At 45.7% G+C, this 19454-nt stretch overlaps 1 protein-coding gene across 3 annotated transcripts in view; it reads left to right on the forward strand.

Annotated features, from left to right (window-relative positions):
• IGSF11 (immunoglobulin superfamily member 11) overlaps positions 1-18421 on the forward strand; it is an 89028-nt gene extending 70607 nt beyond the window's left edge. For 2 of the 3 annotated variants that reach the window (XM_085237294.1, XM_019618735.3), the window contains exons 2-7: positions 11337-11500; positions 12343-12550; positions 13341-13496; positions 14471-14593; positions 14816-14966; positions 15637-18421. In XM_085237294.1, the coding sequence (XP_085093420.1) occupies positions 11337-11500; positions 12343-12550; positions 13341-13496; positions 14471-14593; positions 14816-14966; positions 15637-16087 (1253 nt within the window). In that variant the 3' untranslated portion in view covers positions 16088-18421. The remainder of the gene's footprint in view (positions 1-11336; positions 11501-12342; positions 12551-13340; positions 13497-14470; positions 14594-14815; positions 14967-15636) is intronic. The other variant, XM_085237304.1, reaches the window with a different exon arrangement.
• The last annotated feature ends 1033 nt before the right edge of the window (positions 18422-19454 follow it).

Consider the following 19454-nt stretch of genomic DNA (forward strand, 5'->3'; position numbering starts at 1 on the left):
ACAGCTCAACTCATAATCTGATGCGTTCAATTACTGACCTGGCATTTGCCAGATCAGAAGATAATTTTTTTTTTTTTTTCTTTTCTCTTCATTTAATAGAAAAAGACTTTGCTTTTAATTTTTTTTCCTGTTTGTTTTTAATAATTTTATATCCAAAGTAATTTGGGATTAATGAAGTTTAAAATATGGAAGTCTAATATCGCTGAACATCCTTGAGGATGCTAGGTTCAGTCTGACTGCTTTTGGAAACTGAAAATTATGCTTTCCTGCCTTGACGAGGCTTGTTTTTAGCATCAGGTATGAGGCAGAGCAGTTGCACTGTGGCATGCTCTCACTTTAAAGGCTCTCCTCTCTCTCCTACCAGCTGGCCACAGGAGTTTTGTTATCAAAATGGATGCAAATGCGATTAGACCCTTAAGCCCTGATTTGGCAAGATACTTAAACATGTGCTTGGTTTTTAAACATTAAGTTTATTTCCAGTGAGTTAACTGCCTTTAGAGGAATGGCTAGGATGGATCAACCCAGCCCAGGCTGAGCTGCCCCAGCCACAGGTGGGCAGCAAGACAGGTGAACAAGGATTCATAGCTGGGTCATGGAGCAGGAATATTTTTACGGGAGGTCAAAGGCACAGCAAAAACAAAAACGTATCTGCCAAGTGTTTTCTCACTTGGAAATCGTGTGTGCTCATGATGAGGGGCCTAGAGCATCTCGTGTATGAGGAAAGGCTGAGAGACCTGGGACTGTTTAGACTGGAGAAGAAAAGGCTGAGAGGGGATCTTATCAGTGTTTATAAATACCAAAAGGGCCAGCCGTGCCTAGTGACAGGACAAGGGGCAACAGGTACCAAGTGGGATGCAGGAAGTTCCATCTGAACATGAGAAAAAACTTTACTGTGATGGTGACAGCACGCTGGCATAGGCTGCCTAGAGGCTGCTGGGGAGTCTTCTTCTGTGGAGATATTAAAGACCTGCCTGGACCCTTTTTTGTGTGACCTGCTATAGGCAACCTGCTTTAGCAGGGGATTGGACTAGATGAACCCCAGTGGCCCCTTCCAACCCCTACAATTCTGTGATTCTGTGATTTCATACATTAGACACAAAACTGACAGAAAACAGATAACCAGCTTCTTGGCCTTTTTTTTTTTTTTTTTTTTTTTTTTTTTTTGAGTGAGGATGGACACAGCTCTTGGTGCTTTGGGTAAAAGCAGTCGAACCACAGGTCAGGAGTATCTGCACTGAAGTTCAATCTAGTGGTGGTTGTTTCAGAGTAGGTGGAAAAGCTACGTGGGAGTTTGCAGTCCATGTTTCAGTGGCATTTCTCCTGTTATGGGGCAGGAGGTGAGGAGAGAAATAAAACCTTCGATGCATTCTGTGATACATTTAGGAGCAGCATTAAAAGTCACCTACGAAACAGTTCTGTATCCCACTTCCCCTCCCGTTTCCCTATGCAGCTGCACTCTGCCCTCCTGCTGTTCCCTACCACACAAAGTGCCATTATACAGTCTGCCCACCCGTCTGTCCTGCCTTCCCCTGTGCCACCTCCCTGTGCTGGGCTTTAGTCTTATTCATTATGGGCTATTGTATTCTTCCTACTCAATATGCTATTTATACATATTTAAACCATAAGTTGGTTTCCCTTAATAAACAGTTCATCACTACGATGTGCCTTTTTTTTCTTTTCTTTTTTTTTTTTTGGCCTTTTTTTTTTTAACCACGAGAGGAGGAAGAAATTTATTCTTTTGACCATAAATCATTTACAGAGCTGCTGGGCCGTTAATGTATTTTTTATGGCTCGGCAAACAGAAAATAGGAGCGAGTGCCTTAGTAGTGCTTTTCCGACCTGTTTTAATTTCGGCTTCCTAGCCCTGACTCTGTTCCCCTGTCTCGGGAGCAGATACATTTCCCTTGCAGAGGCACTGGTGGATACCTTCCCCCAAAGGAGGCCACTTTGCTGTGTCAGCAATGTCACGTGCTGTTGCCAGCACTTGGCACCAATCCGCAGCGCGTCACATCTCTGCTGACTGGGCTGCGCTGGGAGAATATTAGCAAGGAAAAGGGATGGGTTGGAGGGGACTCAAGGCTATTTTTGCTTTTAGATCCAGGGGAGAGCTCTAATTAGACTCTTGCTCAGGGATAAACAAGTTATGTACGTCTCTCATCTCATCCCATGCAGCCTCACCCTGCGCTTCGCATGCTGTGAGCTCAGCTGGCCTCAGGTGTGGTGTAGATAACCATGGGGATGCTTTGGAGGGGCATTCAGCACAATGACTGGCTGTGGCAGCTTCCCAAATGTTAAAGACAGGTTCCTATAAGGTTTTGCAACCTGCTTTAGGAAAATGAAGCCAATTTATGCCTTAGCTGCTCTCACTCACCTCTGTGCCTTCTCTCCTTTTTAGGAAACATAGATGCAAGTCTTTGCTGTAAAAGGTCCATTTTTCTTTCTGATGTGCTGTGGCAACCAGCAAGATGATTAAGACAAGGGATGTGGAAAGTTTATGTTGGTATCTGAGCTAGGTGAATGTATATGCAGCTCAGAGCCGTTGTTGCTGGCTCTCTGCAAATTCGAGCAGAGCCTCCCACCTTAGATGTGTTTGAATGGACTTTTGACAAGTTTTTGTTCCCAAGTCTCTTTGGCTAAAGACTGCAGGCAGACAGTCCATTGAGTAACTGGCCATGGTCACTTAAATTGCTCCCATCCCTTAGACATTCGTTACCATTGAATAATGCCTCCACTGTAGCAGTCAGCAGAACAGGACAGTGCATCTGCAACACAGCTTTTCCCTTTCACAGCAAAGCAAGCTGTCCTGTCCTTCCACCTTCCTCAGCAGATTATGCTAATTAATGTCTGGCTGTGAGATGGAAGCACAGCTTCCTTTCTGCTTTCGCTGCTTTTTGGACAATAACCTTGTTCTGAGGGGCAAGGCAAACAGTGGAAGATGATAATATTCTAAGTTAATGCAACAGGATTTGCCATCAGAGGACTAGGGGTGAAGAGAGAGGGAACGTGTTTGCTAGCCCCAGCTTTGTAGAAGACCAGGAATAGTGAGGCACCTTTCTGTGCCCATCTGGAATTTCACTTTCCTCCTTGCCTGTGCCTGTGATTCGGAAAATGGTTCTCCAGGCATGTCTGGACGACAGGAGGGAAAGAAATGCCTAGCTCCCTTTCGCAAGGATACTACAACCGTGTTCTTACCTCTGCTATGCTGCTTAACTGTGGCTTTCAGCAATCTGTAAGCAGATTGCAGGCGCCTGGTTTGCCCACCTGAGTCCTGTGGGGGTGAGTGGATGAGTCATAGATGCCTCCAGTGCTGGGCATAGCCAGCAGTGGGCTAATCTGGCACCAAATAGACCCACAGAGCAGGCTGAATTAGACTTTCCCACCCCTCCCCTCTCTCAAGTCAAGGGAGCAATGATTGAGCACTTGAGCGAGTTCCCGATCCCTTCTGGGTCCCCTCTGGTCTTTCTCATCTGCTAAGGCAAAAAATTCCCCAACCTCAGTGATGCAGCTGCTCCTTGAGTCCTCTGCAAATGCTGTGGATTCAAGGACTGCCAGCTCAGATCACAGCAGTCTCTGTTTCCAGCCAATGCTGCATGCACTGGAAGGAAGTGTTAAACCTTCCGTAATGTACCTAATTGTGCAACACTATACCATGGAGAGGGGATTAACATATGCCCCAGAGCACAGCGATTGATTAGTTTTATCCTAGCTGATGTCATTGTAGATGCTATTTTTGTTCCTATCAATGTCCTTTCCTATTTTTATAATCTTCCAATAATATGGTGCAGGGGTTTTGTTGCTGTTGTTTTTTTTTTATGGCTAACTTGCATGCATCTGCATCCTTGTCAGCAGAGATGCAGGGCAGCCATCCCAGTTAGCAGGAGCTGCAGAAGTGGCTCTCCCAGCAGCTCCAGGTGGGCTGGATGGAGGCACAGAATTGAAGGCAGTACTGGAAGCACAGCAGGAGCCCAGAACTGGAATGGATCTTTTGGGTCATTGGGCTCCTGACCCTGCTAGCACCAGGGTACGTGTAAACCAAATCTGGGTTATTGTTCCCACTTTATCCCTGTTAGCTAGCTGCTCTAGTGCTATGTTCTTCTCACAGTTCAAAAACCTCTGTCAAATTTCAGGTTCTGGGATCTGCTGGCAGAGCACCATTCAGTTACACAAAGAGCTTAGTGTAATGCAATCCCTGTGACATGGAAAGCGCAGACACTTTTGATTTCCCTGGTAGGTTTGAATGCTCAGCAGTTCAACACATCCATCCCTGATGGTCTATACCTGGGCAAACAAGGATCTCACACTAACAGCAGTCCTTTGAATACACCTGAAGCTGAGCGACAGGGATTCTGTGGCAGAAATGAGGAAGGAATCAAATTCCTCAGTGATTTTAATCTGTATGATGAGAGCCTCTTTTTTTTTCCCCATTAAAGCTAGCCCAGCTCCTCTGACGAAGACATGGGAGCAAAATGACACTGTTCTTTAAGTATGCATTGCTGAAAGCTTTCCTGCCCTTTTTCGTTTTGTCCAACTTTCATCTTCGCTTTATGACTGCAGGTTGGGGAAGTTAGGGGCAGAGAGATGTGCTCCATGTTATATCAATCAGACAGCTGTTTGAAATCCTCCTTCCAGCTGGCCTGCAGAGAAAGACTTATATCTAAAAGGGAGATGGCAGGGGTGGTAGTGATTGCTATTTGCAAGGCTAACAGCTGAGACCAGAGCAGGGTGGGTCAGCAGCATGCCTCACTGTCATCTTTTTGTCTGGTGTAGATGAGATTATAAATGGTAAGGGAGAGGGGTCAGTGTGATCAGCACAGATTTACAGATAGCTATTGTCCCTGATCAGCTGGTGGAGTGCTCAGTGAGAAACACTGCAGGGCTCAAGTTCAAGACCTTGACTGTGATTTCTCCTTGGATTAATACCTGCTTGCCCACATATTCTGCTAGCTGAGTAGCAATCTTAAGATTCCTCTTTCCAGGTAAATTGGATCTGTTTACCTGGGAAGCTCTGTGCCAGAGAGATGGTGAGATAACTCCAGTTGTGTCTGATGGTTTTTCTAACAATAAAGGAGCTTAGAGGTTTACTTAGCTTTTGAGTTGTATTTAACACTGTATAGACCTAAGAGGAAATGTTGGTCCCTGTGTAGATTTAACACGTGTCACAGGGCTTTTGCTCTAAAGCCATGCTAGATATTATAGTTTTCCTGCTGTTTCTTCCAGGCTGTCCTGCAGAGCCAGCAAAGGTAAGAAGGGAAAGAGATGGAAATTATTTTGCATCGTGCACTGTTGGTTTACTATCAACTGTGAGCCAGAAAGAACCAGTGGGAGCCTTGGTTTGGGATATTCCCCGTCTGCATAAAAGGAATGAGCTTACTCAGTAGATTCTTAGTCTGGTGACTGAAATAATCAAACTTTGCTGTTGGGAGTGGTTTAATCAGTGTTGGTTGTTTCTTGAGGAGGAGCTGTATCAGGAAGTCTCTGTCCTTTTAATAGAAGAATTGTATTTTCTGAGTGTCCTCGGTATCTCTAGGCAGGCTCCTCATAACATCTGTATAACATGTGCCCACAAACTTCCCAGAAAAGTTTGTGTTAGAACACATTAGCATGGTGGTACAATCTACTGTGAAGGTGTGCATCTGTCCCAGTCACCTGTCATGCTCAGTGACATTGAAGGCTGGAAGTTTCTGAAGTGGAGTTTCCCTAGTGAACTGGAAATAACTCAGGATAGCTGGGTGTTAACTCAGATCTGTGCTCCTTTGGAGTGGCTGATGGTGCTGGTTCCACAAGCAAGCAGACCACAGTCCATTCCAGTGAGAATGGGCACAATCAGTATTCAGACAGCTTGTTGTGCAGCTTGTTTGGATGCTGTGAAGACTCTGGACTCATCATAAGCACCAACCTTTTTTTTTTTGTTTGTATGATCTATGAGGTTCCACGCTACTGGGGTGCCCTTTTCCAGCCCTGGGGAGTCCTGCGGAGCTGAAACAACATTTTCACCATTTCCTTTCCAGAGATCTCTTCTGGGCAATGTAATTGCTTCCTCACAAGATAGAAGAGATTCTCGGAAGGCAAAATGTTTCTTTTATTTCTTTGCTGTCCTACAATATTATCAGTGCTTGTAAATTTGGGTTGAGTGGTTGCTGCACAAGAAGGTCCTATGACAGAAGTGCTCCCTGCAGCACTCTGTTACCGTCCCTCCAGCAGTCACACCTTCCTGGGTTGGGGCTTTTGCTGCTACTCAGTATGTTGAGTCAGCAGTGTTCCTTGAGGTGAGAGACATTCATTCAGCACAGCAGGAAGCTTTGGTCCCAAACTCAGAGATGTGAGGTAGGCCAAAGGCACAGTGACTTGTGTTTTCCTTTCATCTCAGGAAAAAGACTGCTCTGCAGTTTCTCCTTTTGTTGCCTGCAGTTGCCAGATTGAACGTTGTGTTCCTACCGTGCTCTTGAAACTTTTGAGCGACCTCATCTTCTCCTCTCTAACGAGGGACCCAAAATGTCATACTGCCATAGGCATCTTTCCCAGCACAGGACTGCTAATTGCACGGGGATAGGGAGAGCCATTCCTGGCTTTTGCATGCGAGCTGATAGCTTGTAGCTTTATTCTCATTCTCCCCCACCCTCCCCCAGCCACATGCATTTCAGCACATCTTCCCTGGAGGTCTGGAGAAGTTGAATGCATGAAGGTGAGACATTTCTTCATCTCTTTCACACCTCTTTTCCCTTCTGGCCATTTGCTTCCCTGGCTTGCCAGCACTGCAGAGTGAACCTGTCCCTTGTCCTCTGTGTTTGCAAAGTCATCCCAGCCCAGCCTCCCCCATCTCTGGGTTTCATGAGGTTACTGCTAGCAGGTTCCAAATGCTGCTGACTTGCCAACGGTTCTTGAGGGTACAAAGCAGACAGAGTTCTCTAGCAGGCAGGGCAGCATCTTGACTTTCATTGTATGAATGACCCTTCAAAGAAACCACCATTTTTCTGTGGTCTTAAAATAAGTAAAGTAGGGAAAGGCCCTCTCTCCACACCGTACTCCAACCATACTCCAACACGTCCAGAGGTACCCAGTTATCATGCTGAGCATGGTTGCCTCTGATTGTGCAGTAAAGGGGGAGATGCCCTTAGCACAGCTTCAACAACATAACCACAGTGCTTCTTCAAGGAACAGCCTCTCAGGTCCCTGTGGTCTGTGACCATCTGGCATCATTGTGATGTCAACCAGTAATGGTGCATCAGCTACTCATATCATAGACTGTGCTACTGATGTGATGTTGGTGGAAGACCTTGTTTCACTCACTGAGATGTCAGCTGCATTGATTTTCTCAGGGAAGAAAATACCGGTTGTGTCTGGGCCCTCCACTCCTGTGTCCTGTTGTATGAACTGCCCAAATGAACTCCTTCATGGATACTGGAGAAGTGTGCTACTTGGGAAAGCAATATGGCCCCATCAAAAATGAAATCAGAGTTACCCATTGCCAGAATAATTACTTGATCTAGGAAAATTGAAGAAGCGCTAAGAGCCTCTGCAGCCAAAACATCCTTCTTCTGTCTGGTTCCCTGATAGATGGGGGACACAAAAATGGAGCATCTGTTCTAATTAATGATGGGAGCTCAGAGCATCGGGATCAAAGGAGAAAGCTGTGTGCAGAATCAAGCTCAGATCAAAGTGTTCTAAGAAGAGGAAGGGCCAACTCCTCCTTCTGCTGATGGCGGTGTACCCTGCTCTGCCTCCAGGCGTGCAGAGATGCTTAATTACTAAGTAAGGAGGAGACTGCACATACAGGAGAGGGTGTAATGGCCATCATAATCCAGCACTAGGAGAAGAAAGGCTTGGTGGTGACTGGTTCTTGTTGCCTCTCACAAATCATTAAATTTCTCTGAATGCTTAGAAAAGATCAAGATGATATACCTTGGCAAAAGGGGACTTTTTACAACATCCTTTGCTTGTTGTTTTTTTTCTCACCTCTTATGTGTAATTTGACTTACTAGACTGACTGAGCTGTATATGTGTGCTTATATCTATATTTGCGTTTATACCTATCCAGGGAAATTTAAGCCTTCATTCCTTAGGCTACACTGAAGAACCTTTATCCCAATACTTATGCTAAATTTGAAATCTCTTCCTCCCTCTCTCCCTTGCCTCTTTCCTTTTACATTAATGTAAAACCATGTTTTTGCAACTCCTAATTTTGAAATGTTTAAATATGTAATGTTTGGTTCAGTTTTCCTCCTAGGTGTCTTCCTGGGCACAGTGGCTGATGTGTATGTGCTTTTGTGTGCAGCCACCTGTGTTTTGGGCCACGAGTATTGGTGTGGAAGGATGCTGTCACACAGATCCCTGCATTGATGGACAAGTGCATGTGTAACCACATTACATTTTCTAATAGTCTGAGCTGTAAAGAAAGATGCTGTAGCCCCTGAAGAGAATTTGATCTTTGCCCTTTTAGCTGTCTTCCTGGGAGAGGAGCTGTGCTGTAGTAATGCCCCTCCGGTGCTGCGTTAACGCACCAGCCTACCTCCCTGTTTATGCTGGTGGAAGAGAACGTTGCCTGCATTTGGTCTCCTGCTTCCCCTGTCGCCTTGTTTAAGCGTACTTGTCAGAAGCGGTTGTGTATGTTTTCCCCAGCTGTAGCCCTGCAGGTGCCACTTAGCTTAACAAAATGAGTCCTTGTCTTTAAGTGCTGCCTGCCTTGTGTGCATCCTGGGCCAAGGAGCAGCTGACAGGCAAAGGCAAGTCTACAGAGCTGGCTTGCCCAATGCTTTAATAAGGCAGAGACAGGAGAGCACGATGTATTGCAAGAGCGTGCATCTTGCGTGCCCAGCGTCAAAGCCATTCCTTGGAAGCAGAAATGGACAGAAACCTCAGCTGTTCTTTACTGCCCTTTCACTCCATGGCATTCAGATTGAAAGGGTTGCTGTAGCGCTTTGAAAGGGTGGGAAAATTGTGGTGTCTGAAGGGTGCTACAAGGCGAGAGTAGAGCCCTGGAAGAGAAAAGGGTTCATAAGCAGATCTGGATATTCTCAAATGAATTGGCAGGGAATAAATTATGCATGCTCTATTTTAGTATTTTTATTATTCTGTTTGCAATCAACTAGTCACAAATATTTGGAACATGGAAAGAGTGGTTAGGTATGAAAATCGCATCGTCTTGGTGATTGAGCGATTGACGAAACTAAGCCTGCAGTACAAACTGTAAAATCAAACTTTTCCAGAATATTTGCCATTAGTGAATACTCACACTGAAGCATTACTCTTCCTGACTTACAAGAATTTGAATAGATGAGTATTTCTTGGAGGGGAATAAGGTATGGGACTGAAGAACACATTTTGCTGTTCCAAATCAGATGAGAAGTTGAGGGCAGATCATAGGAAACATTTCGTAAAATCTACAATGAAGGTGGCAGAAGAGCTTTCTGCTCCTCGTTAGAGAGTTTAATACAGTTAAATGTCCAGTGTTTAGCACATGGATGGTGGCAGGAATGGATGTGTAGTCGTGCCAATATAACCTTCCATGTCAGGCTTAAAGACAAGATGATCTCTTGTCCAACTAATATTCATTAAGAGATATCTCACTTCTGGTCTATGGGCTACTGCAACTGCCTGGCCAGCCATAGGAAGGAACTCCAGAGCCCAAAACCACTCCCACTCTATTGGCCACAGAAGCAACTGGAAGGCAGATGCCTTGTAATAAGGGTCATGTTTATTACTGGCCCTTCAAATTGTTTACTTCCGCTTGCTGCTGACAGCCTTTCATAGGAGATTGATGGATTAAACTTTCACCAGCTGTTCTGCGTCCAGGCACATCATTCTGACAGATTTTAGGACCCGAGCTAAACTGTTTCGCTAAGATTTTCCAAAGTGCTGCATATTTTTAAACATGTTCCAGGCTTGTGAGAAAAATCAGTCTTTATTTTTTCCTGCCATGTAAGGAACTAATTAATCAATTTAAAGTGGCATTTTGTTTGGCTCTTTTTTAAAGCATTTCTGAGCCTCCCGGAACTACCTGCAACTTTGGAGGTAGTAATCAAGGAAGAGGGAACATGTGTAGGAATTGGGAAGTGTGGAGAAGGTTATTGATGGTATGGAAGATCCTTGTGCACATCCAGAGCAGTCAGTCGAAATCGAGGAACTCATCATAGGCTGCTCAAGTGCTAATAACTTTGGTCTACACCCAGGTGTTAGCAATATTCTTATATTATCATAGAATCATAGAATGGCCTGGGTTGAAAAGGACCACAATGATCATCAAGTTTCAACCCCCCTGCTATGTGCAGGGTCGCCAACCACCAGACCAGGCTGCTCAGAGCCACATCCAGCCTGGCCTTGAATGCCTCCAGGGATGGGGCATCCACAACCTCCTTGGGCAACCTGTTCCAGTGTGTCACCACCCTCTGAGTGAAAAACTTCATCCTGATACCTAACTTAAACCTCTCCTGTCTCATATTGCCTTGGAGCTTGAAAGCTCCTTACCATCTCCTCCAGCAGTCTTCCATGTGCACTGGAGACAGCAAGCTAGCAAACTAGGAAAAAAAAAAAAAAAGAAGAGAGATGTCATCTGAAGTCATTTTGATTTTGTGCAAAAAAATGCTTTAAAGAATTTTAGTGCTACTCAAAACACTGCAGCCTTGAGGTTCTGTACTGAAAAGTTCGGGCTCGTCAGGCTTTGTGTCCTGTCCACCCTGTATGGAATGCAAAGAAGTGAATGGTGGAAATGCTGGAATATGAAGGAGATTGGATCAGATCTCTATAATCAGTAGTCATTTTTCACTAGCTAGGAATAAATACATGGTCTGGAAAGATTTAGATTTTTAATCTTTTAAATTAAAAAATAACAGAGAAGTGTTTTTGTCCATGTTGGACTTCATAAGGAAGAGAAGTTGGACGAGAGCTGCGTTTTTTCTTTAAATAATATGCATTCTCTCTTCCTACCCCTTAGTGAAGCCTTTCAGACTGCACTTTCCTTTTCTGTTTCAGTGATTTTAAATATTATTAAGATTGATGAGTTTGAAAACATATTTCATTATCTCCTAAATACAGCTTGGCTGCTCTTACAGCTCTTTCCCTGTCTCCAAAACAAAGTCTGATGTTCTCTGAGGCTCTGAAATGAGAATGCTCTTACTTAAAAGGAACGCGTAGCTGCTTCTGCCTCTGGAAGATGTCTGCATGAGAGCAGCCTGATCTGTTGGGGGAGGAATATAACTCTAGCTTGCAGTAATTGGTAAGGAACTGCTATGTAACAACAGAATGCTGCTGTCATAACCTGGATGTACATAGGGCCAACTGAAACGTTTGAATTGGGACTCCTTTTCCTGAAATGCTTGAACTGGGTTGTCTTCTCTTCCCAGGCATGGTGTGTCCTCTGGAGGTTTCAGTCAGTTCAGGGAGTATCCAAGTTGCCCGAGGCCAGACAGCAGTATTGCCCTGCACCTTCACCACTAATGCTGCTCTCACTAACCTTAATGTCATATGGATGGTCACTCCTCTTTCTAACGCCAACCAGCCTGAACAGGTAGGTCTTTTCTCACTGGAGTATGCGTTTTCTTGGGGCTTTCCTTTTCTTCACCCTTTCAACACTGATCTACATGTGGTCTGCCTCTTAGTTTTGCAAGGCCGTTCTTGTGAACGTCAGCAAATGAGAGCCTACCATGGTGGCACTAAAATTGTAACCTGAAAGCTGTTGGCCTGAATTCTATCCACATAGGTAGAGGCCAGAAGAAATCCATTGTTCTGAAGTGAATCTATCTTGGGTTACACCGCCTCTGTAACATTTGTTGTTCAGCTGTGTGATTCAGTATCCTGCACTGAAGAGAACTTTCTCCTCAGGGACCTGGTCTGAGTACAGACTGCTATCTAAGCTGCTGGGTTGACAGAAGGTGTACAGACTCAAGGGTTGTATTGCCCAGTATTCAGTTCACTTTAGTGATCATCAATGAGCAGTGTCAAATCATGGCAGGACATTACTTGCTGACACCCAAAACGATTCTGTCCACCACCAGGTGGATGGTTTTGTGAAGTACTTGCTGATCTGCAGAGAGTCTACCTCTCTACATTGGGTGTCCAGATGGGTAAGGTAATGATTGTTATATGAAATAAGCTGCTATACAAATCTAGTTATGCCAGAAGACTTGGGTATTTGGTCTGTTCCCTTCATGAATTGGCATAATCTCCTCTGTGGAAAACACTTCTCATAGGATCAGTTTTTCTGGGTCGACTGTTGTATATTGATGTTTAGTTATTCAGAGAGCCTTTAAGAAATAATCCTTTTAGCTTTGGAAGCCCATATATGCTTGCCCTTCTCCCTCCTTGCTCAGTCTGTTCAGAGTATTGTTTGAACTTTCCTTTTTTTTCCAGGTTATTCTCTACCAAGGAGGTCAGATCTTTGGTGGTGCACCCCAATTCTATGGGCGAGTGGGGTTTGCTGTGACAATGCCAACCACCAGTGCCTCCATCTTCATCAACAACACCCAGCTATCAGACACTGGCACATACCAGTGTTTGGTCAACAATCTTCCTGATAGAGGCAGCAGGAATATTGGAGTCATCGGACTCACTGTCTTGGGTGTGTTTATTGGGATTGTGGGGCAGGGGGGAGGAACTGGGGTATGGGAATCCTCTGTATGATAGTGCTCATAGCAGAAAAATATGGCGGTGTGTACATTGGATCCCATGGACATACTGTGGTGAGGGACAGGGTCGGTTGTGAGTATTGTGGGAGTGTATAGGCACACATTCCTCATATGCAGAAGTTGTATTAGAGAGTTTTAAAATATGGTGGAGAGAAAGACTTGTGGCAAGTTTGTGATGTGGAGTTGCAAAGAAGCATGAATAAAGGGTGGGTGCATTTATGAGATCTAAGGGGTTATAACAAGTTTGTGCATAGCAACAGGGAGAAAAGAATGGACTTCAGAGATTTGCTTCCTTCTCCTAAAAGCAAGTCATATTGGATGTTATAGTGCAGAGTGTGTGCCATTAAAAGGTAGTGAAAACAAAACCAAACCACAGGAAATTCATTTTGCAGCCCTCTTAGTTGTTGCCACTCGTGCTGTCCCAAGAGTTGAAGTCTTCACCCTTTTTTCTCTAGGGATTTGTTTAACACACGTGGGTCCTGGGAAAGCAGTTGTCCATTACCTTGATGGGTTTTTCAGTCAGGAATCTTTGTCTATTGTCATCCCTCAAATCTCAATGGGTTCTTGTCTGCTACCTCATTTCTGGGCTTTGTCTGCTTCTCATTCCCTGTCAGCTCATGCCAGACTCCTTGATTTCCCCTGCAGTGTGTCCAGAAAGAGCCTGTACTCTACTGCTCGACTATTTTTCCTGATCTGCTGTCACTTTTCCCTCTTCTCTTGTAGTTCCTCCTTCCGCCCCACTTTGCAGAATCCAAGGGTCCTTGGAAGTGGGCAGCGATATCACACTGACCTGCAGCTCGGAAGAAGGCATCCCCCGGCCAACATACCTCTGGGAGAAACTGGACAATGTTCCCAAGTTGCCCCCAACTGCCACACAAGGTGCTTGTTCTGTTGATTATCCTCTTACTTCCCAGGTGGCAGCCTGGTCTTTCCTTTGTCTGAGCTGCCAGAGATGACATGGTTGACATGGTTCTCTGAGTGTCTGCCATCACTTGCATGATCACTTGTTTGGAACGAAGATTCCTGGAGTGCTTGGAGGCTGTGTTGGACTAGGTACTCATCAGCAACCATTTAAAGTTTCATCTTATTTTGGTATGGAACAAATGTTCCCAGTTGAGGAACAAGGATCTTTTTGAATGGAAGCGAGAGAATATGGTTGCTAGACGTTTGCATTTCTGGAGATTTCAGCTGCCACCTCACCTGCACAAGGCTCGTAGATTGGAAAATAGAAGGGAGACAGAATCATTCCATGAAAATCCTGCCAGCTTTTCACACTGAGTGTGTTGTGACTGGAGCTATCTTTCAGATGCATGTAAAAGCAAGGCTCTGATCAGATTGAATATTGCCCAGACACTAAGTCTTATCCATGAGGTTTCTTAGCCTACATGTCCTGACCAAATGGAGACAATAGCACTTTTGTCCTTTGTCTTGCTATATTTTCAAAATACACAAGAATTTTAGTTTTAGGTAATTCAGGAATGAGGAAAATTGGAAGAGCAAGGAGCAGGGAACTCAGGGATAGGAAAGCAGGGTGCTGGAGGGCAGAGCTCAATATAGCAGGTAGATCTGGGTATTGCACGTCTCTTCTTTCCTCCTTTCTCTCACATACTAATATGAGCCCCAAGCTTTCATTTGCAGAAATTCATCTGTAGGAAGAAAAAGAAACATCTAGCGTAAGCTCCTTAAGACCTAATCTTGTGTGTGTGCACAATGCTTCCATCTCAGGGTTACTTCCTAATTTATTTATCTCTTAAGAGTCTCACACATCAATTCTCTATTTGCTGGATTTGCCTTTTCATGGTTTTCCTCAAGCCCGGGGGAGGGATTTAAATCCTTCTTTTCTCTCTAACTAGACCAAGTCCAGGGCACTGTCACTCTCCGAAATATCAGCACTGTGTCCTCAGGTCTTTACCAATGTGTGGCTTCAAATGCCATTGGAACCAGCACTTGCCTTCTGGACCTGCAAGTCGTTGCACGTAAGTATTTTGCCAAGGGAGACTTGGTCAACTGCTTCTGTCTTGTGACAGTAAGACATGTAACCATGTTTGCTGTGAACCAACTTGTGCCTCTCTATCAGAAGATCGTTTTACCCTGGAATGGGGATACTGCCTTGCCCTGCTTCTAATCTTCAAATGCTCACAGGTAGCCACAGCCCAGCCCTGATTTCTTCTTCATTCTCTGTTCACTCCTCCCCACAGCCCACCCCTGGAGCATCAGCCTGATTGCTGGAGCAGTGGCCACAGGTGCTGTTGTGCTTATTGTCTGCATTGTGTTGGTGGCCATAGCACTGTTCTACTGGAAAAATAAACACAAAGAAGAAGAAGAAGAGGAGATTCCCAATGAGATAAGGTAGGGGCCAGGGATCTAGTGCCTGGAAACCCCAATCAGCCAGCAAAAGCAGCAGCTAGCAGGAGGGCAAGCAGAATCCCCACTTTTAATAATCCTTAGGTGTGTTCCCTGGGGTAAGAGAAGGCCTCCATACTTGTCCAAAAAATACCAGAAGCAAATGAAGAATGGCAACTACAGATTTTTCTTTCTGAATTGCCTTCATGGGGAGCTTCAACTTGGCACTATTAGCTCTGTAGGAGAGTGACTATACATGTGGTGGGGATCTGGACCAACAGTATCAGATTGTAATAACTAAAAAGCTCTATAGGTACAGCTGTGATGTTCTCTGGTGTTACAACATGTTTCCCTCTGGTAGCTTCCTGAAGCTTCCCTAAGGATCAGTTCATTGGCTCTACAAGTATACTGACTGGCTGTGACAGCCACTGGTTTGGCCCACTGCAAACCTGAGTATGCTTTGCTTCCCTCAATGGTAGGCATATGAAGCAATTAATGTTTACAGAAGTGGGTCCTGTAAAAAGAGATGAGTGAACAGGCCAGGAGTGAAGCCAGTTCATGTTGGTGCTGTCCTTGACATGATATTGATGGTATTGCCTCCAAGAGGGTGTAATGGTGAGGATTTGCTGAAGCAAAGCAGCATCCTTCCTGTGCCCTCACGCTCTCTCTTTCCCAGGGAGGATGACCTGCCACCCAAATGCTCCTCCACCACCAAGACATTCCACGCTGATGCGTCCTCATCGGAGAACGACACCCTCACTTCCTCCAACACCTACAACAGTCGCTATTGGAATGATCCCAAGGCCAATCACGCCACAGACTCCTTCACCCGCTTCAGCAACAGTAATGATGCCCGCCAGCCACCCTTCTCCCGCTCAGGGAGCACAAGCGCTCGCCCCGTCTATGCCAATGGTGGCCACCCCTCCCCAGCTGCCCCTAAGACGCTGGTGGTGACAGCCAGCACAGCACCATCCCCACAGGAGGTGGCCCGGAGCAACGGCTCAGTCAGCAGGAAGCCTCGGCTTCCGCACACCCGCTCCTATGCTGTCAGCCAGGCCACACTGGAGCGGATTGGGGCTGTTCCTGTCATGGTGCCCGCCCAGAGCCGGGCTGGCTCACTTGTGTAGGGGCACGCTGGTAGCTGAGAGCTGAGCAAGGGCCTTGCGTTCCAGGGGAGTGAAGACATGGCTGAGAGACCCTACTTCCTGAAAGGCAGTGAGGCGGAGGTGGGCCTCCCAAGGCCGCTGCCAGCCACTGGGGCAGCTCCAGCCATGCTGCAGTGCCCCCCCAGCTGTCGGGGCTCCACCATGGACGCCACAGATGTGCCAAGGCCACAGGGCATTGGGGGCCCTCCCTGGCTGCTGGGCCCTGGCTGGGACCCCCTCCCAGCCTAGCCTCAGGGCTTTTGCTTTTGTTTCCAGTTTGTTTTTTTGGGGGTCATTTCTGTTCACTTGGGTCCTTCAGGGAGGTTTGGGAAGATATATATATATTTTTTTTCTGTTGTTATTGCTGTTTTATTTCTAAGAGGACAATGACCAGTGTGAGGCAGGGAAGGCCAAGAGGGGAGGTGCGCCAGGCAAGGTACACCTTGTCATGGAGGCTGTGACCCCCTCTCTGCCTCCTCGGCCCTACTGCTAGATGAAGAAGATTGCTGGGATGGGGACAGCCATGAAGAGGCACCGACTGAACTGGAGGTGCAAGTTGGCAGCAGAGCTACCAGCCAAACCGACGGGAAGGCTGGGCAAGGATGTGGGCCAGGGAGTGTTTCTCTTTATTTATTTTTTTGCTGTTCTTCCCCTCAGTTCTGACACACACACACATACACACACACACACACACACTCATGCACACACAGATACTCCTCAGGCTGGGTGTTTTTCAGCTGCTGCCAGAGCCCTTTTTGTGGCTGTGGAGTGTGCTGCTGTTTGGGCCTCTGTCCCTGAGAAGCTCCGTGCAGAGCAACGGCACATTGCTGCTACAGGCCCCATGACTTTTATTTGGTGTTGCTGGGGTTATTCTGGAGGCAGAGTCCTGAGCAGAGCCTGCTACACCTAGGCTGCTCTTATGTGGAGTGAGGGGCTTCAGACCTCACAGCTCTGGTGTTTGCATGGTACGTTTTCCTTATTGGGCTGCCTAGAGGGCTTCCCTGTGCAGCAGGGCACATGTTTGCTTGGGGCCCTCACACAGAGGCACCATAGCTTTCGTTCCCTCTCTCCCACACATGCAAACTTCCCAGATGCTGAGTTTGGCAGGGTTTATTTCCAAATCCTTTTCCTTAAAAAGAATGAAAGCAGGGACTCAGTGGAAGATGTAATTCTGTGGAAGCCCATGTGCTGTTGCTCTGCCTCCCCTACTCCCGCACTGGTACTTATGGCACCTGCTGATGGCTCTGCCATCCCTTTACAGCCAAGGGGTGACTATGGCTGGCACCTGTCCTTTTACTTCTTCTATTGCAACTAAATAGCCTTAATCAAAGCCAACAGTTGAAACTGCTCAAGGGACCTGATGCCGTTGGAGGGATGGACTACGGGCTTGGACTTTTCCTTCTGAGAGAGCCCTGGCTCAGCAGAGCCATGCCTGGGTGGGTATCCCCAGCCTCCTGTGTAACACCAAGCCTTGCACATAATAAAGGCAGTGGTGACCTCCAGAAGTAGCAGAGACCTCCAAGATCAGATCTGCTCTTGGAAAAAGCAATGTGAGTGCTCACAGGTAAATTTCTGTATCTCTCATGTTGAAAAAAGGATCTCATTAAGCCAAGAGACTTCCTCATCCCCTTTTCCTTGTCCCGGCACAGCTTTACTTTCCTTAGCAGTGCACAAACCTTGGGCAGGGCCTTCTGCCTGAGCTGTACCTTTCAAATGCAAGCACATGCTCTGAGAAGGAGGAGGAGAGTTGAAAGTTGAGTTCTCACACGAACACACTTGCTTTTGGGGAGGTTGTGAGCACCTGGGCAGCAGTAGGCTTGAAACTTGGCTGAGATTTTGTGCCTTCTTTGCTTAAAATAAAGAAAAAAAAAAAAGAGAAAAAGAAAAAAAAAAAAAAGGAAAAAAAATCCAGCCTCCCTTCCTTCCCTGTCCTACACAACTCCATTCAAGAATGAGTGCAGACTATAGTGGTGGCACAGACAGGGAGTTGCTGTGTATACACACGTTTCGGAGGAGCAGTCCTCTTCCCTACCTCTCTTTGCTGCTGCGTAGTAGGACTGACTGGGGGAAGAAAGGTTGCTTTTAAAACCCTGATGTGGGAAGGGAAGAAAAGGCATTCAAAGGAAAGCCCATACACATTCTTTCTGCTTTGGAAACAATCCCTGTGTGACATTTACAGGAACACTGCCCTCAGCAGGCCCTCTCCTCTAGTGGGAAAGCTCTACTTGTTCCTACCTTCCATGAGACTGTTCGCTCCTCTTTCTTTGTTCTTTGTAATTGTATAAAATTCAATAAAACTTTATTCATATAAAAAAAGGAGTTTTTACTGCTTAGTGCTGCTTCCCTTTTCCCCTAATTCTGTAGCTACAAAGAATTTGGCTGTTGGTACTCAAGTGACCATGCAACCACGACCTGACTCTTCTTAGGACATCTAGTTTGGTAGTGCACCCTGCTGTTATAGCCTTGTTTTGCTCATTCATAGTATTGACACCTTGCCCTTGAAGGTACCATTTCCCAGGCTTGTGAGATCTCTGTTTCCCTAGACAAAGGTGAGTTCTATTTTTTGTCATTCAGGAGATGGGGATCCTTCGTACTGCTTTGAGTGATACAGGAAAATGTTGTAAAAATTTGCCTACCTTTTGTCATGTTAGTTTTCCAGTCTGAGACATGGCATGTTCAACTCTGATGCAAAGTCTAAGGCAGTCACCATGAAGGCCCTCTCTGACTTTCATGGGCTTCTGAATATATTTGATGGGGGAAATTATCAGGAGGTTAACTAATGTTGTGAATGCCATGGGTAGAGCATTCACACTTCCAGGGCATAAGGGTATTTGGGAAGCACACACCTCTTGGTATCAACAGCTGCTAGCAGAAAGTTGTTACTAGGCCAGTCTGATGTTTTGCCATTTTTTCATCTATGCATTTTTTTTCTCCATGTTTCATTTTCCTTTCTTCTTCTCTAAACTCCTCCAGATACTCTGAGAATGATTATTAAAACCAGAAAACAGCAGTGTTAATTCAGCCCTGCTGCACACATATCTTGTTCTCATTCCATGGTATTTTTCAACACCTAATTTAAAATACTCCTTTGAATGTATTTTCGGCTGTTGGCTTAACAGTATCTGAGATGACTGCATTGCCATTTTGGGAAAGTTGCTGTAGGAATCTTAATGTTTGCATTTTTCATCTTTTGATTGTGCAACCTTGATGTGACATTAATAGTGTCTTTGCATTTTATTCCCATGATAGTCCTGTCAGTATTCTGCTCTCCTATCCATTCCTTGCCACTGGCTTGCCCTTCACATCATTTTTCTGCGCATCTCTGTCTATTGATCTATAGCAGAATTTC

Source organism: Meleagris gallopavo, chromosome 1, assembly GCF_905368555.1.
Source record: "Meleagris gallopavo chromosome 1, MGAL_WU_HG_1.1, whole genome shotgun sequence".
Classification (NCBI taxonomy): Eukaryota; Metazoa; Chordata; class Aves; order Galliformes; family Phasianidae; genus Meleagris; species Meleagris gallopavo.